At 43.4% G+C, this 14,770-nt stretch overlaps 1 protein-coding gene across 1 annotated transcript; it reads right to left on the reverse strand.

The window, feature by feature from the left end:
* Positions 1-207: 207 nt before the first annotated feature.
* atoh8 (atonal bHLH transcription factor 8) lies at positions 208-11,617 on the reverse strand. Its single transcript, XM_068044191.1, has 3 exons — positions 10,830-11,617; positions 9,315-9,506; positions 208-1,117 (listed from the first exon to the last, which is right to left on the reverse strand). Exons 1-3 carry the CDS (start codon positions 11,475-11,477, stop codon positions 1,112-1,114), a joined length of 846 nt encoding a protein of 281 aa, XP_067900292.1. The 5' UTR covers positions 11,478-11,617; the 3' UTR covers positions 208-1,111.
* Positions 11,618-14,770: the final 3,153 nt, after the last annotated feature.

The raw sequence follows: 14,770 nt of genomic DNA on the forward strand, positions 1-14,770 counted from the left end.
AGATGCTGCCAGGCCTGCTGAGTGGTTCCAGCATTTCTTGTTTTTATTTCAGACTTCCAGCATCTGCAGTATTTTGCTTTTATATTAATGTGCTAATCTGTATGGCTGACCTTTCTGATGTTGAAAAATATTCCAGAAAAGTACACATTCATGACTACGTGTACATAAACTTCTTCATAACACAATAGTTGACTTCCAAATGCCATCCAATGTTTCAAATACCTTTATAAACATTTGTATTATAATAACCCCGCAATAATAGAAAGGACAGTGTGATTACATAGATCATAAAGTGCATGTCATATCACTAGGCTTTCTGATTGTCTGACCACTTGTTTCTTCGAAGATTGCCAGAGTCCCTGCTGCAATTTGCTATCAGCAGGAGATCTTGCCAGGACACAATCAGAAAACAAGCTGAAAATACACATGAGATCACAGGTGGGGTCATCAGCACTATAACCAACTGACCAAAAATATTGGCGTTTCAAAATAACTAGCATTGTTAGCACTAGTTTTAGCTTAATTCATCAAATTTACCAGACCCTTTTACAGCAAGTTATTCAGATTCACAATATCAAAAATATGCAATTAATCCCAGTACACAGATGATTGTTATAAACTCCTCTAAAGTTGTATAAATTCTTGTTAACCAGCCACAAAAACACTATGCATTACATTGTACCCAGTGGACCAACATGTGTTTATAGCAAATTCAGTGTCAGAGGCTTGAGTTTAACTCTCCTGACTTTAAAAACAAAACTATCAACATAAAATTGCATGATTCCTCTTTACCCTGTTATCTGTGCTGTCAGTGATGGCCCAAAACCAACATCATCCTTCAACAAAACAAGAAGAGAAAGTGCCGAACAGATTGCACGTCTAGGAATCTGACTGTTCTTAGAGGCTGATCGTGGATTCGCAAGAAAAGTGGCTTCTTTTTTTTTTCTAACAGTCAACATCATTTCTTTTGGATTAACCTCTCTTCTGCACAACATCTCCTGCAATCCTATATCTGGTCTTCAATTTCCTATACGTCTGCTTCCCCTGTCAGTGTTGGCTAGACACCAGCTCACTGTGTGATGTTCCTGTGAAATGCTGCTCCTTCGCTGGATCATTCCTGAAATGGCAGAAAGTAATTTATGATAGGAATTAGTAGTAGACCATGCGGAATAGGATGAGATTAATTAACCCATAGAGTACTGAGTTTACTAGCAGCTGTTGGCAGTCAAATGTGTTTTGTATTAGGGACAGACTTAAAGGCGAAGTCAGGTTAGCTGAAAGCTATTGTAAAACCCATAAAAGATACATAGTTTCACTCCATCTCAGTCAGGCAATAACTACATGAGCATTTAATCCAAATGCACTAATGAACTCAGACATCTGAAATGAATTCAGGTTTTAACACACCAGGTTCAATTTTAACACTCAATTTTACCTTGCATCAAAATGGATCCTGGTGAGCCTAGGCCTATAATATGCTATTAAAGTGCTTCATAGAGCACTTATTTATTTACAGGTTTTCCCAAATAAATAGCAAGAGTTAATAATTACAAGATATGAAACAGCATTAGAGCCTGAGGGGCTGCTCACGAATAGAGCCCCACAAAGTGCTGCACCAGTGTAAGTTGGAGCCCCAATTTCTGGTGCCTCGTGTCTCTCGATCTTTGTGGTTGAGTGGAAAGAAGGCACTGCTTCTCAGGGTGACAGCTTTGTCAACCTTGGACTACTCTAACATTGCTTTCAGTGTCCAAATCGAGACTAACATTGACAGAGACCTGACCTGGGGTTATCTACTCTCCATTATCCCTCTATAATCCTGACATGAAACAACACAATTGAGAAAAGTGATGCTGGCACGTAAGATCCCCATGCAGTAGATTTGCTATTTCTACAGGAAATTGCATTTCTGCATGTGCTAACACATTACAAGTCGAAAGATATATATAAAGTGGAGAGCGATAAAGCCAACGATGGGGAAAAATAAATAATTAAAGTAAAAAAGACTTGGATATGTGTATAAAAGACTTGTCCTATGATGAGAGACTAAGTAAATTGGACCTGCATTCTCTGGACTTTAGAAGAATGAGAGTTGATCTCATTGAAACATATAAGATTCTAAAGGAAATAAAAGCAAAATACTGCGGATGCTGGAAATCTGAAACAAAAACAAGAAATGCTGGAATCACTCAGCAGGTCTGGCAGCATCTGTGGAAAGAGAAGCAGAGTTAACGTTTCGGGTCAGTGACCCTTCTTCGGAACTCCCTAAAGATTCTAAAGGGTCTGGATAGGGTAGACACTGAGAGATTATTTCTGCTGGTCGGGGAATCTAAAACACGGGGGCACAGTCTCAAGATAAGGGGTCGATCATTTATGACTGAGATGAGGAGAAATTACTTCACTCAAAGGGTCGTGAATCTTTGGAATCCTCTACCCCAGAGAGGGTTGTGGATGCTCCATCACTGAATACATTTAAGGCTGGGATAGATAGATTTTTGGTCTCTCAGGGAATCAAGGGATATGGCGAGTGGGTGGGAAAGTGGAATTGAATCCTAAGATCAGCCATGATCATTTTAAATTGCGGAGCAGGCTCAATGGGCCATATGGTCTTCTCCTGCTCCTATTTCTTGTGTTCTTGTGTTCGTGATCACACCTTATCGCAAAGCTCTGACACATTCCAAAGCACTTCACATGCAATAATTTTCTTTTAAATGCGATGACTGCTGTTTCGTAGGCAGTTGTGGCAAAAGATGAATAACTAGCTAATCGGTTTGCATGGTATTGGCCGCAACACTGGAAGAACATCAATGGTCTTCTTCAGTAATGCTGTGGAATTTTGAATGTCAACCTGAGCCTCAGGAACAGACAGCTAGGGCTTCTGTTTGATATGTCCAAAGAACAGCATTGCCTCAGCACCACGTTACTTGCTCAAGTTCAAGAGTAGAACTTGAAGGAACAACCCTTTGACTCAGTAATAAGAGTGCTACCCACTCAACCAAGCTGACCATTATAGGGTAACAAAAAGAAGCAGCTCTTCAAAAAAATTATCGCAACTATCTGTGGATTGATTCCAAAGAATGGAATGTTATTTCATTTGAGTGCCAAAGCTTCTGAGAGGCAATCAAGAAAGGAAATATTTTGTCAACACATCTTTTTTCCAAGAAATATAATCAAATTCTGATGTTAAACTTAGGTCAAAGTGAACTTTTTCCTCATTATTTTCCCCTCTTCTCCTCCTGCGGGTATAGTCCCATGAGCTCTGGTAGACCTCCAGCCCATCGCCCAAATGGCCATTCTTCATGCACGAACATAGAGAGCATTGACAACCATGAATGGTATCACAGCCAAGTCTAATTCTATCCTCGTCTGATATCCACACAAACACGTTTCCAAGAGGGATTATTCAATAACAAGGATGCAAACACTAAATGATTTTTCCCTCTCTTTCCATCGCACACTGAGGTCAAATGTTGACCCAACAGTTGACTGAAATCACTTAACTTGGCACAGATTGGAAATTATGCACTCCTAGAGCAATATTCTATTCTAGATGCTGATATATGTAAATCATGTTTCCCAACTATCAATAATTGAATCCGTGAACCATCAATCACTAAACAATTGGATTTTTTGCTTACTGAGTGATTAGTGTTCTCGAGTAAACAAGTAATTCTTTCTTAACTGGGACATTTGTCATCTAGTAATCTACAATATACTCAGTTCCAATTATTTACTTTGTAATTATAAAACCCATGATTCACTTTGAAAAACAGAGTCTAAAGTGGACAAATTCTGGTTGGAAGCACTTCTTTAGTGGAAGAAAAATGAAGCTACCAGTCGTTAAAAAGTTGAGCATTTTAAACAAAATTGGATAATGGGAAAGAAAGTACTGAACATTCGCATTATATTCACTCCTTCAGATGAGATACTAAGATGAAGCCCCCTCAGCCCAATCAGTTGGAGGTTAAAATCCATGCCTCTATTGAAAGAGAAGAGAGTTCTTCCAATAATATAAAAGCAAAATACTTCAGATGCTGGAAATCTGAAATAAAAACAGAAAGTGCTGGAAATACTCAGGAGGTCTGGCAGCATCTGTGGAGAGAGCAGAGTTAACGTTTCAAGTCAGTGACCTTTCATCAGAACTGGAGTTCTTCCAATATCTTGGCCAACATTCCTCCCTAAACCAATGCGACCAAATAAATCATTTTCCAAAAAAACTCATTCTCGGGATAGGGATGTTGTTGGCAAAGCCAGCATTTATTGCTCATAATTAGTTGGTCTTGAGAAGGCTGTGGTGAGCCTTCCTCTTGAACCACTGCAGTCAATGTGGTGAAGGTGCTCTCGTTTTAACATGCCATTCATCTTACTGCCGTGGAAGATTGCGGGAACAGAATCACTGCCATGTTTGCCTACATAGCAGCAATTCAATAAATAAGTTATTGTAGGAAGCACTTTAGATGTTAAGATGCTATATAAATACAGGTTCTTTCTTTCTTATATAGATTGTGATTTAAATTAAACGAGCTTTAAAACATTAAAGTGGCACCATGTTTATGAATTAGTGTTTGGAAAATCTTATGATAACACACAGCAAAATTGATTGCATGGCAATGCATCACACATCATTTGTCTGTGAGCCAATGGAGCAGATTTTTTAAATCTTTGATGCCAGGGCAATAAGCATTGCCTGGGCTGAGTCCAGAGAGGAAAGTCTTGTGGGAAGTATTGCAGACTGGTAACAGTAACTGATGGATTTTCCTTCCATTTAATTGAAAGAAAAACTACAGGATTCTTAAAGGGGCACACGATCCTCCCAGTCCAGCTTTCCTCTCCACACTCTGCCCAAGTGATGCTTAGCATCTGGTTGAAAATCTACCCCAACATGCCGACATGAATGCCATCCTATACCTAATCACTAGGGACTCTGAATTACAGCTCAAAGAATAATTTTATCTCATTCCCTCTTTTCAACAAGCAATCATTTTCTCCTTTGTCCTTAGTGTTGCATCTTGAATTACCGACTCAGTGTGTGGGAGAAACGTAGGGATTTTAACAAGCAACCTGCAATCATACCAAAATCCTTGGAGTCTAACAATTAAATTCACTCTCACCTGAACAGAAGAGAAGCTGCACAGTTGGAGTTGAGATGGTGTTTCTCCACTCCAGATCACATCTATTTTTAAAAACATGACAGAAGAAATAACTAATGCGCTGGTAATAATGTGCAAACCACAAATCAAATACCCATACTGCTTTTGGCCATCGTGACACTGTTATTGGAGAGATCGCATAACAGGCTTGCTCCTGCCATGGTTTTGCCAAGGAATGAGCCTGACTAAAAATTCCACATTGGATTTCAAGGGCAATTCTTGTTCTGGTTGGACTGCCTAATTATTCTGGCTCCTGAACAAAAGTTCCAAGTTAGAAAGTGGCCTATGTGCACATTTTGATTAAACAGTCTTACCCATGTATTTATTCATATTTAAATGTAACTATATAGCATCTAACAGGAACAGAGATTCCCTGTCAGAATGGGATTAGGCTTCTGGAATATCAAACTGACCTATGTAATCAATTCTGCTAATCGACCTAATTGTGGTGTGATTTCAGGGGAAAGAGCAAATTGGAGGAATATGTCTTGAATTGGTTGGAGGCTATTTCTTTACTCTTTCCTACATTCCAATCAGACATTTGAAATCAATCAATGAATGATTTGTGTATACTGTTTAGGCCAATGGACTAATTGGATTGCTCTTTCAAAGAGCCAGTCCAGGCATGATGGGCCAAATAGCCTCATCTGTGATGTAAGATTCTCTGCTTTAAAGATGGATTGAAACTGCTAAAGTTTAATTGGCAAAACTTTGGCAGAGTGCAATTATACTGCTGCTACAAAATAGTTGCAAAAGTGCCAGCACAACTTGAAGCCCTGAAATGCTGCTTCGACTTGACACTGCATTGAGACTAGCTGCAGTGTGGGCGTCAAGATGAATGCAAAAAAAATGTTCAGAGGATCAGTTTGATACGTTACGCATTTCATTAAACTGAGCAAAGCATTCTCTTTACTATTCCAATTCTGGCCTTGTAAATCCCTGGTTTTCTTTGCGCTGACATCGGCGGCCATGCCTTCAGCTGCCGAGGCCCTATGGTCTGGAATTCCCTCCCTAAACATCTCTGCCTGTTTCCCTTATCCAAGACACTCCTTAAAACTTGCATCTTTGACCAAGCTTTGGGTTACCTAGCCTATTGGCCTGGATTCGGTGATTGGCAGCAAAGGAATGGTGCTCGCTGTCAGCTGCCCACAAAGTTTTCTTAGGCTTCTGAGGGAGACTTGCTCTCATTGGGCATCTGATCCAGCTTGGCACCCTCTAGAGTGGGTCTATGGTACCAGTGAGCAGGGCAAGAAACAGCAAGGTTCTTCAACCAATCAGACTGAAGACTCCTTACTGAGACGCGCAGGGCTGTATTTCACTGTGGGCTTTGGGATCCCGATTTTGGGACCAAATGGGAGCCCAGAACCAATACTTTCTGGCAGCATACCCACTGCTGCAATCTTCCTAGAAGCAATCTCCTAATTGGCTGCTTCTGTGTTCGCCGTCTGATTAAGGATGGTGGGTGGGCATTCAATGCTGCCTTTCCAATCAGAGGACTGGCAGCTCTGGAGTCTTGGCAGACCCACATGGAGAGGTGGGAGCTGCTGAGACAGATTGGGGTCCATGACAGTGTCTCAACATGGAGGCGGCCTCAGAGGCGTTCATAAAATTCACAAGTGGTGAGGGCCAAAGCCAGTAGGTCCCTTGAAGCAGAGCAGAAACCCCTCTGGAGGAATCGTTTGGGTCTTGGGTATAGCTTTTCCTGCTCATGGCCCTGTCATTGCAGCATGGAGCCTTCAGCTCCAATGGACCCTAGCCCATCGCAGGGAGGTTGTCTCCAATGAGCTGGCCATCTCCATGTGGTTGGGGTGGTGGGGGGGAGTGTTACTTCAAGATCAGTAAAATACCTGTGCCAACACAACATCATCCCTAATTGGGGCCTTAATCACCTTAAATGGCTCCCTTCCTCTGTTGAGTGGACAGCCAATCCAGTTCCTCGCCCACCCCAGAGCAGCAGGAATACATTGGGGAGCCATCGCAATGTTGCCTCCCCCTTATTTTTCCCCAGCAAAAGTTGAAGAAAAAGTATTTTTTTTAATCTCCAAGACTAATTTATTTCTGATGAAATGAGACTTCACACTTGCAACATTAAATTTTCAGGGCCAGAGAGGCTGTTTTGCAGTAATTATCACTTACAATTTTGTTAAAAATTCACTTAGTCCTGAACACACCAGTTCAAACTTTTGTTTTAACCTTTAGTGGGGAACAAGTGGGTAAGTATCCCAACTTCATGTCATTGCAATGATTTCAGTGCCAAGTTTATTGGCGAGGACTGTTACAGCACACCCTTTGGAAAAGCAGGGTATCTCTGACAGCAACGTCCGATTTCCGTGTTTAACTGTGCATGTGCAGAGGCCAGGTGTTGCTCTCAGGACGCAGTTAGCCTCACTGTTATAAACTGGGCCTCATCTCCTCATATAGCTTGGTGTTTGATAATCACTCCTGTGAAGTGCTTGGGCTGTTTTACTACTTTAAAGGTGCTATATTATATAAATGCAAGTTGCAGTTGATGTCTTGAGAGTGTAGACAATCCTTCTCATGTTCTCAGGCCAGTTACCAGTCGGAAGTGAGGTTTGTGCACAGCTCTCTCCCTCTCTAACTGGTCTGATTGGCAGATAGGCAAGTCAAAACAAAATACAGCCTAGTACAAATCAGTTCTGCAGCTGATCTAAGATTTTAAATCCAGTATAACCTCAATGTTAGTAATATTGAGAAAAACTATGATGCTTTAAATTAGCATTGGGAAGCAGTGCAACTTCAAATTGTTGTTAGGTAGTTGCGACATAATTTGCCCTATCTGTTTGTACCCTTCATAAAAGAGCAAACAGTGAGCTTCAAACAAAGCTCTGAATTAAAAACATCTTTTAAAATTAAAATGAGCAGAATAATCTAATGATAAACCTTTAAACTTGGCCGGATTTCGTTTTTTGGGGGGGGGGGGGGAGAGGAATTTCCTAGTAAATTGAATACTTAACAAAGAGAAGTCTAAATTGCAGCAAAAAATTAGAAAGCAATAGCGACATTCCTGTATTTAAAACAGTAAAAACATTATTCCTAACACTATGTCCTGTTCATATACGTTTCCGTCTCTCTCTCGCTCCTCTCTCTACACATGAAACAGCTGCAGTCAGTGTATCCTCAGGAGCTGCTCAGAAAGCAGCTATTAAAAAGTTTTTCTGGAACAGATGTCCAGCCGAGTGCTGGGGAATGTGCCAAAAGCTTCGTGTGACTGAGTGTTTCTTCCCCAAATCGCGTGCCTTTGCTCTGCCCTCTGCCCTGAGTGGCGCCAGCTCTGCTTCCCACACCAGCAGCTGAACATCTGGAGTCTGGGGCTGTACAAACACCAAACACTCCCGAAAACCATCCTCTCCATTCATTCACTCCACAAACAACACGGTGGCAAGATCAGCGCGTGATTTATTAGACACTATCGCAGCTGGAAAGTACAAGAATGCCGAGGGAAGTTCAGATGAAGTTTAAAGAACTCCCATTGTCATAAAGTGGGAATGAAACTTTAGTTTAATTGCTTCACGAGTTTATTTTTTTTTAATTACTGCGAAAAATTTGTCCTAAAACCAGACTCGATATTACCAATATTAGGTTTTATTTCTGTAAGCTTTTGTTTTAAATGAAAGATAAATCTGCAAGTTCTACAAATCGCCGCAAAATACAAGTCTGATCGATTCCCAGTTTTTTTGTAAATCTATTGCAAGGTCGGTAACCTTGTGTCAACCTTCAGCCCTCCCCACCCTCTTCTCTTAACCCCTCCCCGCACCCCCCCCCCCCCCCCCCCCCCCCCACCCCAGCCTACTCGGTTCAAATACAAACAGATGACCACACAGTTCTGAAATGTTTCACTTCACGAGAGCTCTGTAAAAGGCCAGTTCAGCTCATGTCGAAATACAGCATGTAGACAGATAAACAGATGGAATTGTACCAGGGAAACGACATAAGGCAAGGAGTGGAGGGGAGGGAGGGGGGATAAAGTACAGGGAGAGACAGTCCTGCCGCTTATGCAATGGGGAAAGACTGTTTAAACCAGAGAGCATCAGACAAGGGAGGGTAAAACATCTCGTACATGCAGTGCGTGTGTGTGAAAGAAAGATGGAGAGGATTTTCTTTTGAAAGTGTCTCCTTGTGCTTTTTAGCACGGGACTGGAAGCTCACCTTCCTCTTTTTTGATCTGCCCTCTGCCTGCAATGTCTTGGTGCATTGCTCCACACACTCGGAGAAGCTCATGTTGCTGTGATCGGAGCTGTAATCGAGGTCAGCTAGGTTGGCCAGGGACAGGATGTAATTACACGCTATCCTCAGGATCGCCAGCTTCGACAGCTTCTGTCCATACGAATAGCAAGGAACCTGCAGAGAGGCGCCCAGAGGAATTGAAGGGGAAAATACAAGATGATTAAGTCTGTCACGGCAGGCGTACATACTTAAAAATATATAATACACACACACACACATATATATAAACATACCTATACATAAACATATATACATATAGATACAAATAATCACGTGTAATGATCTGTCTGCACACAAACTAGATTAATGTTAACTGATGTGGTTACATGATAGGTTCTATATTGCAAAAAGGATTTCCGGGCATTCAGATAGTGTTATATCGCTAAACACTAGTTAGTTTCCATGAAATAAAGTAAGAAATCTGATTTGGCCCAGTGCTTTACTTTAAAGTATACATTGGCCACGCGTAACAATGCCAAGGTTCAGTGTATTGACAATTTGTGATAAGGTTCGGCCAAGCTCAGACGCGAATTGTTTTGTGGAAAAGAAAAACACAACACGTGCAATGAAGCCCCGGACTCTTGTCCCATATCCCAATTGTCGATGCTGCAGCTCATTATGAACTAAGTTTGTGCAATTTTTCAGTAATCTGTTCGGCGACCTCTCCCTCACACAGAAGTATTTGTAAACATCGACACAAACACATCACCCAGCCTTCGCTAGATTGCTACATTATATAACTCCGAGGCCAATGTTTCAAACTGCAGCATCAAATATGAAACGTGTTCGTTTTTCAAACCAGTTTCCACTTGATTATGTTAGTCACAGAACGGCCCTGGGAACAGGCTTTTTTCAACAGTGTACCGAGGCTGGGCTAACTGGCGAATAACTTGCCAGGTTCAGAATCTGTAAATGCAACTATAAGCTCGTTCTCAGTGTTAATCAAGCAATGACAGACTCAGTATTAGAGGGACAGCGCTGTCTGTTCTGGTGGACAAGATCCACAGTAGAAAGGAATTCTGTGTGTGTTTAAAAGCGTTTTGGGAACTTCATTAACTTCTGTTTCGTTTTTCTGCATCAAATTCTGAATAAATGACAGACGCTGTGGTTCCTGTAAAGAGGCCTGATTCTGATGTACAATGTTCACATCCATTAAGACTCAGGCTGGTTCTAAAAGCATTTGGCTAGAGATATTGACTCTAGGATCATAAAGATCTTAATATTAACACCACTCAGTGTCGAGATAAGATGAACTTTAACACTGAGCACCTTTTATTTATAGCTTTGCTTATCAACAGAATTATTGTAGTCGCCTTTGACAATTTGTTTCCTTCAACTTTTGATTTTGCGGAGACTGTCAATGTAATTATTTCTAAAGCACCGTGTTATCCTTCAGTCTGATACTGGAAGGAGGGAGAGTCCCAGTGTAAACTGTACCTGTTTCCTCAGAGCTTCGAAGGCTGCACTGATGGTGTGGACTCTGGTCCTTTCTCTGGCATTCGCCAGCAGTCTTCTGGTCTGCTGGATGGCTTTGATCTCGGTGGAGACGCTGGAAGTCTCCCCCGGCCGTTTCCTGGGCGATGGGCTGTAAATTGCCTGCGAGATGGAAGAGAAAGGGTGGTCGGCAGAGCGCTGGCACAGCAGGACGCGGGGCTGCAGGCTCGGCTGCTCGGCCAGCGCCAGGGGCTCGAAGGCGCAAACTTGGGAGGGAGGAGGGCGAGTCAATGTCCTCCTAGCTGGAGCTGCAGACTTGGGGCTGAGACCCTCCTCTCCTCCTCCCTCTCCTCCTCCTCCTCCTCCTGCAGCCACGCTCGCAGTGCTCGCAATCCTGCGCAAATCCACAATCTCAGCAGCGGAACCTCTGCCTATGGAAGTGGGGGCTGCTTGTTGGAAAGTCTCGCTGCTGCCGCTCAGTCGGCAGATCAAAGGGTCTCCGAGCTTCACCTCCTCACCTCCGTAAACTTTCTCAATCTCCCCGTGCCGCATGACATCCCGGTTCTTCCGTTTCAGCCTCTTTATTGTCCCGATCCCTTTGACGCACAGTTTCTTCCACTCAGCTTCGTGTACACTCTCCGAGGACCTCATTGTGAGAAAGAGAGCCGAGTTTTTATTTGAATATTCTTCCCAGAGTGTTTCAGCCCCGACTCCTGTGTGTGTGTGTGTGTGTGTTGTGTTAGTTAACCCTCCTTCTCCGCAGCTATAGCAACAGCTCTGTAGCAATGCCTCTAGTGATGCGAGAATGTCATCTCAAGTCCCTTGCTCTGCCTTGCCAACATTTTTTTTTACAAACGCATTCGGCAATCCATCTGTGTTTGTTTAGCCTCAGCTTACACAGAAGCCCGTGTTAAGTTAGATCAGTCATCGCGATGCCTGTTCAAGGGAAGACTGCACGGCTGACACAGAGAAACCATTTGCATCTGCCTTCGTTCATATCACACTTCCAGACCAGTTTTGAACCTGGCCAATACAAAATGTTCTGCTGTTCGCTGTTTTAATTTCCGTACCCAATCCATCCAGACAATGACTTGAGTATAGGAAGGTTAAGGAGTAATCTAACAGAGTTGTTTAAAGGAATTGATAGGTTAGATAGAGAGAAACTATTTCCTCTGGTTGGGGGGGGGGGGGGGGGGGCGGCGGGGGTATCCAGTACCATGGGGCAGAACCTTAAATTTAGAGCTGGGCTGTTCAGGGGTGATGACAGGAAGCACTTCTTCACACAAAGGGCAGTGGAAATCTAAAACTCTCTCCCCCAAAAAGCTGTTGGAGCTCAGTTATTGAAAATTTCAAAACTGAACTTTTTGTTCAGTGACTGTACTGGCTTACAGAAGCAAGGCCAGAAGATGGAGTTAAAATACACATCATCAGTGGTCTAAATGGATAGCAGAATAGGCTCTGGGGTGCTGAACTGCCTACTCCTGTTCTTGAGTTCCGCTGAGATCTCTTACACCATCGAACAGTTTTCAGTTGAGCACCTTACAGGCCATTGAACTCACAAACACCCTCACGATGATTGGAGTATCCACTGGTTTCCATTTCTCCCTTTATTGCCCTCTTTTTCATCTTGACTAAAATGCTTGCCATTCTTTTTGGTTTTCAGTCCTGACTTTGCCTTTCCTCCAGGATCTACCCAGAGGCAGAGTAGACTTTATTGATCAGGCCCCAACTGACGTCCTGCCTTATGATGTCCAATTGTTCACCATTGTATTGGTTTAATACAATTGAGGCCCAATGCCCAGTTTTGATTGGGCCTTCAGATGATTTTTTAAAAATTCATTCTTGGGATGTGTCACTGGCAAGGCCAGCATTTATTGCCCATCCCTAACTGCTTGCCCTTGAGAAGGTGGTGGTGAGCTGCCTTCTTCAAACGCTGAAGTCCATGTGGTGTAGGGAAAGAGTTCCAGGATTTTGACCCAGTGACAGTGAAGGATCTGCAATATAGTTCCAAGTCAGGATGATGTGCGATTTAGAGGGGAACTTGCAGGTGGTGGTGTTCCCATTTGTCTGTTGCCTTATCCTTCTGGGTGGTAAAGGTCGTGGGTTTGGAAGGTGCTGTCAAAGGAGCCTTGGTGCGTTGCTGCAGGTTCATCTTGTAGATGGTACACACTGCTGCCACTGTGCACTGGTGGTGGACGAAGTGAATGTTTCAGGTGGTAAATGGGGTGCCAATCAAGTGAGTTGCTTTGTCCTGGATGGTATCGAACTTCTTGAGTGTTGTTGGAGCTGCACCCATCCAGGCAAGTGTGGAGTATTCCATCACACTCCTGACTTGTGACTTATAGACGGGAATAGAATAAAAAGTAACAAAGTGTTGCTGCAACTGTACAAGCCATTAGTGAGACCGCACCTGGAGTATTGCGTACAGTTTTGGTCCCCTCACCTGAGAAGGGATGTAGTTGCTTGGGAGGCAGTTCAGAGGAGGTTCACTAGATTGATTCTAGAGATGAGGGGTTTGTCTTATTAAGAGAGATTGAGCAGTTTAGGCCTTTACTCTCCAGAGTTTAGAAGAATGAAAGGAGATCTAATTGAGATATATAAGATGATTAAAGGGATTGACAAAGTAGACGTAGGGAGGATATTTCCTCTTGTGGGGCAATCTAGAATGAGAGGTCATAATTTTAGGATAAGGGGTAGCAGATTTAAAACAGAGATGAGGAGAAATTACTTCTCTCAAAGGGTTGTGAGTCTGTGGAATTCACTACCCCAGAGTGCGGTGGATGCCAGAACATTGAGTAAATTTAAGGAGGAGATAGACAGATTTTTAATTAGTAAATTTGGCCTAACCATCAGCCTCAAGAAAACGAACATCATGGGGCAGGACGGCAGAAATGCTCCATCCATCAATATTGGCGACCACGCTCTGGAAGTGGTTCAAGAGTTCACCTACCTAGGCTCAACTATCACCAGTAACCTGTCTCTAGATGCAGAAATCAACAAGCACATGGGAAAGGCTTCCACTGCTATGTTCAGACTGGCCAAGAGAGTGTGGGAAAATGGCGCACTGACACGGAACACAAAAGTCCGAGTGTATCAGGCCTGTGTCCTCAGTACCTTGCTCTATGGCAGCGAGGCCTGGACAACGTATGTCAGCCAAGAGCGACGTCTCAATTCATTCCATCTTCGCTGCCTCCGGAGAATCCGTGGCATCAGGTGGCAGGACCGTATCTCCAACACAGAAGTCCTCGAGGCGGCCAACATCCCCAGCTTGTACACACTACTGAGTCAGCGGCGCTTGAGATGGCTTGGCCATGTGAGCTGCATGGAAGATGGCAGGATCCCCAAAGACACATTGTACAGCGAGCTCGCCACTGATATCAGACCCACCGGCCGTCCATGTCTCCGCTTTAAAGACATCTGCAAACGCGACATGAAATCCTGTGACATTGATCACAAGTCGTGGGAGTCAGTTGCCAGCGTTCGCCAGAGCTGGCGGGCAGCCATAAGGACGGGGCTAAAATATGGCGAGTCGAAGAGACTTAGTAGTTGGCAGGAAAAAAGACAGAGGCGCAAGGGGAGAGCCAACTGTGCAACAGCCCCGACAAACAAATTTCTCTGCAGCACCTGTGGAAGAGCCTGTCACTCTAGAATTGGCCTTTATAGCCACTCCAGGCGCTGTTTCACAAACCACTGACCACCTCCAGGCGCATATCCATTGTCTCTCGAGATAAGGAGGCCAAAGAAGAAGAAGAAGAAAGCGTTGAAGGGGTATGGAGAATGGGCAGGAAAGTGGAGTTGAGGCCGGGATTAGATCAGCCATGATCGTATTGAATGGCGGAGCAGGCTGGAGGGGTTGAGTTGCCTACTCCTGCTCCTAGTTCTTATGACTTTATGACAGGCATTCGGGAATTAGGAGGTGAATTAGTTGTCAAAGAATTCCCAGT

This window comes from Heterodontus francisci, chromosome 1 (genome assembly GCF_036365525.1).
Source record: "Heterodontus francisci isolate sHetFra1 chromosome 1, sHetFra1.hap1, whole genome shotgun sequence".
Taxonomy (NCBI): Eukaryota; Metazoa; Chordata; class Chondrichthyes; order Heterodontiformes; family Heterodontidae; genus Heterodontus; species Heterodontus francisci.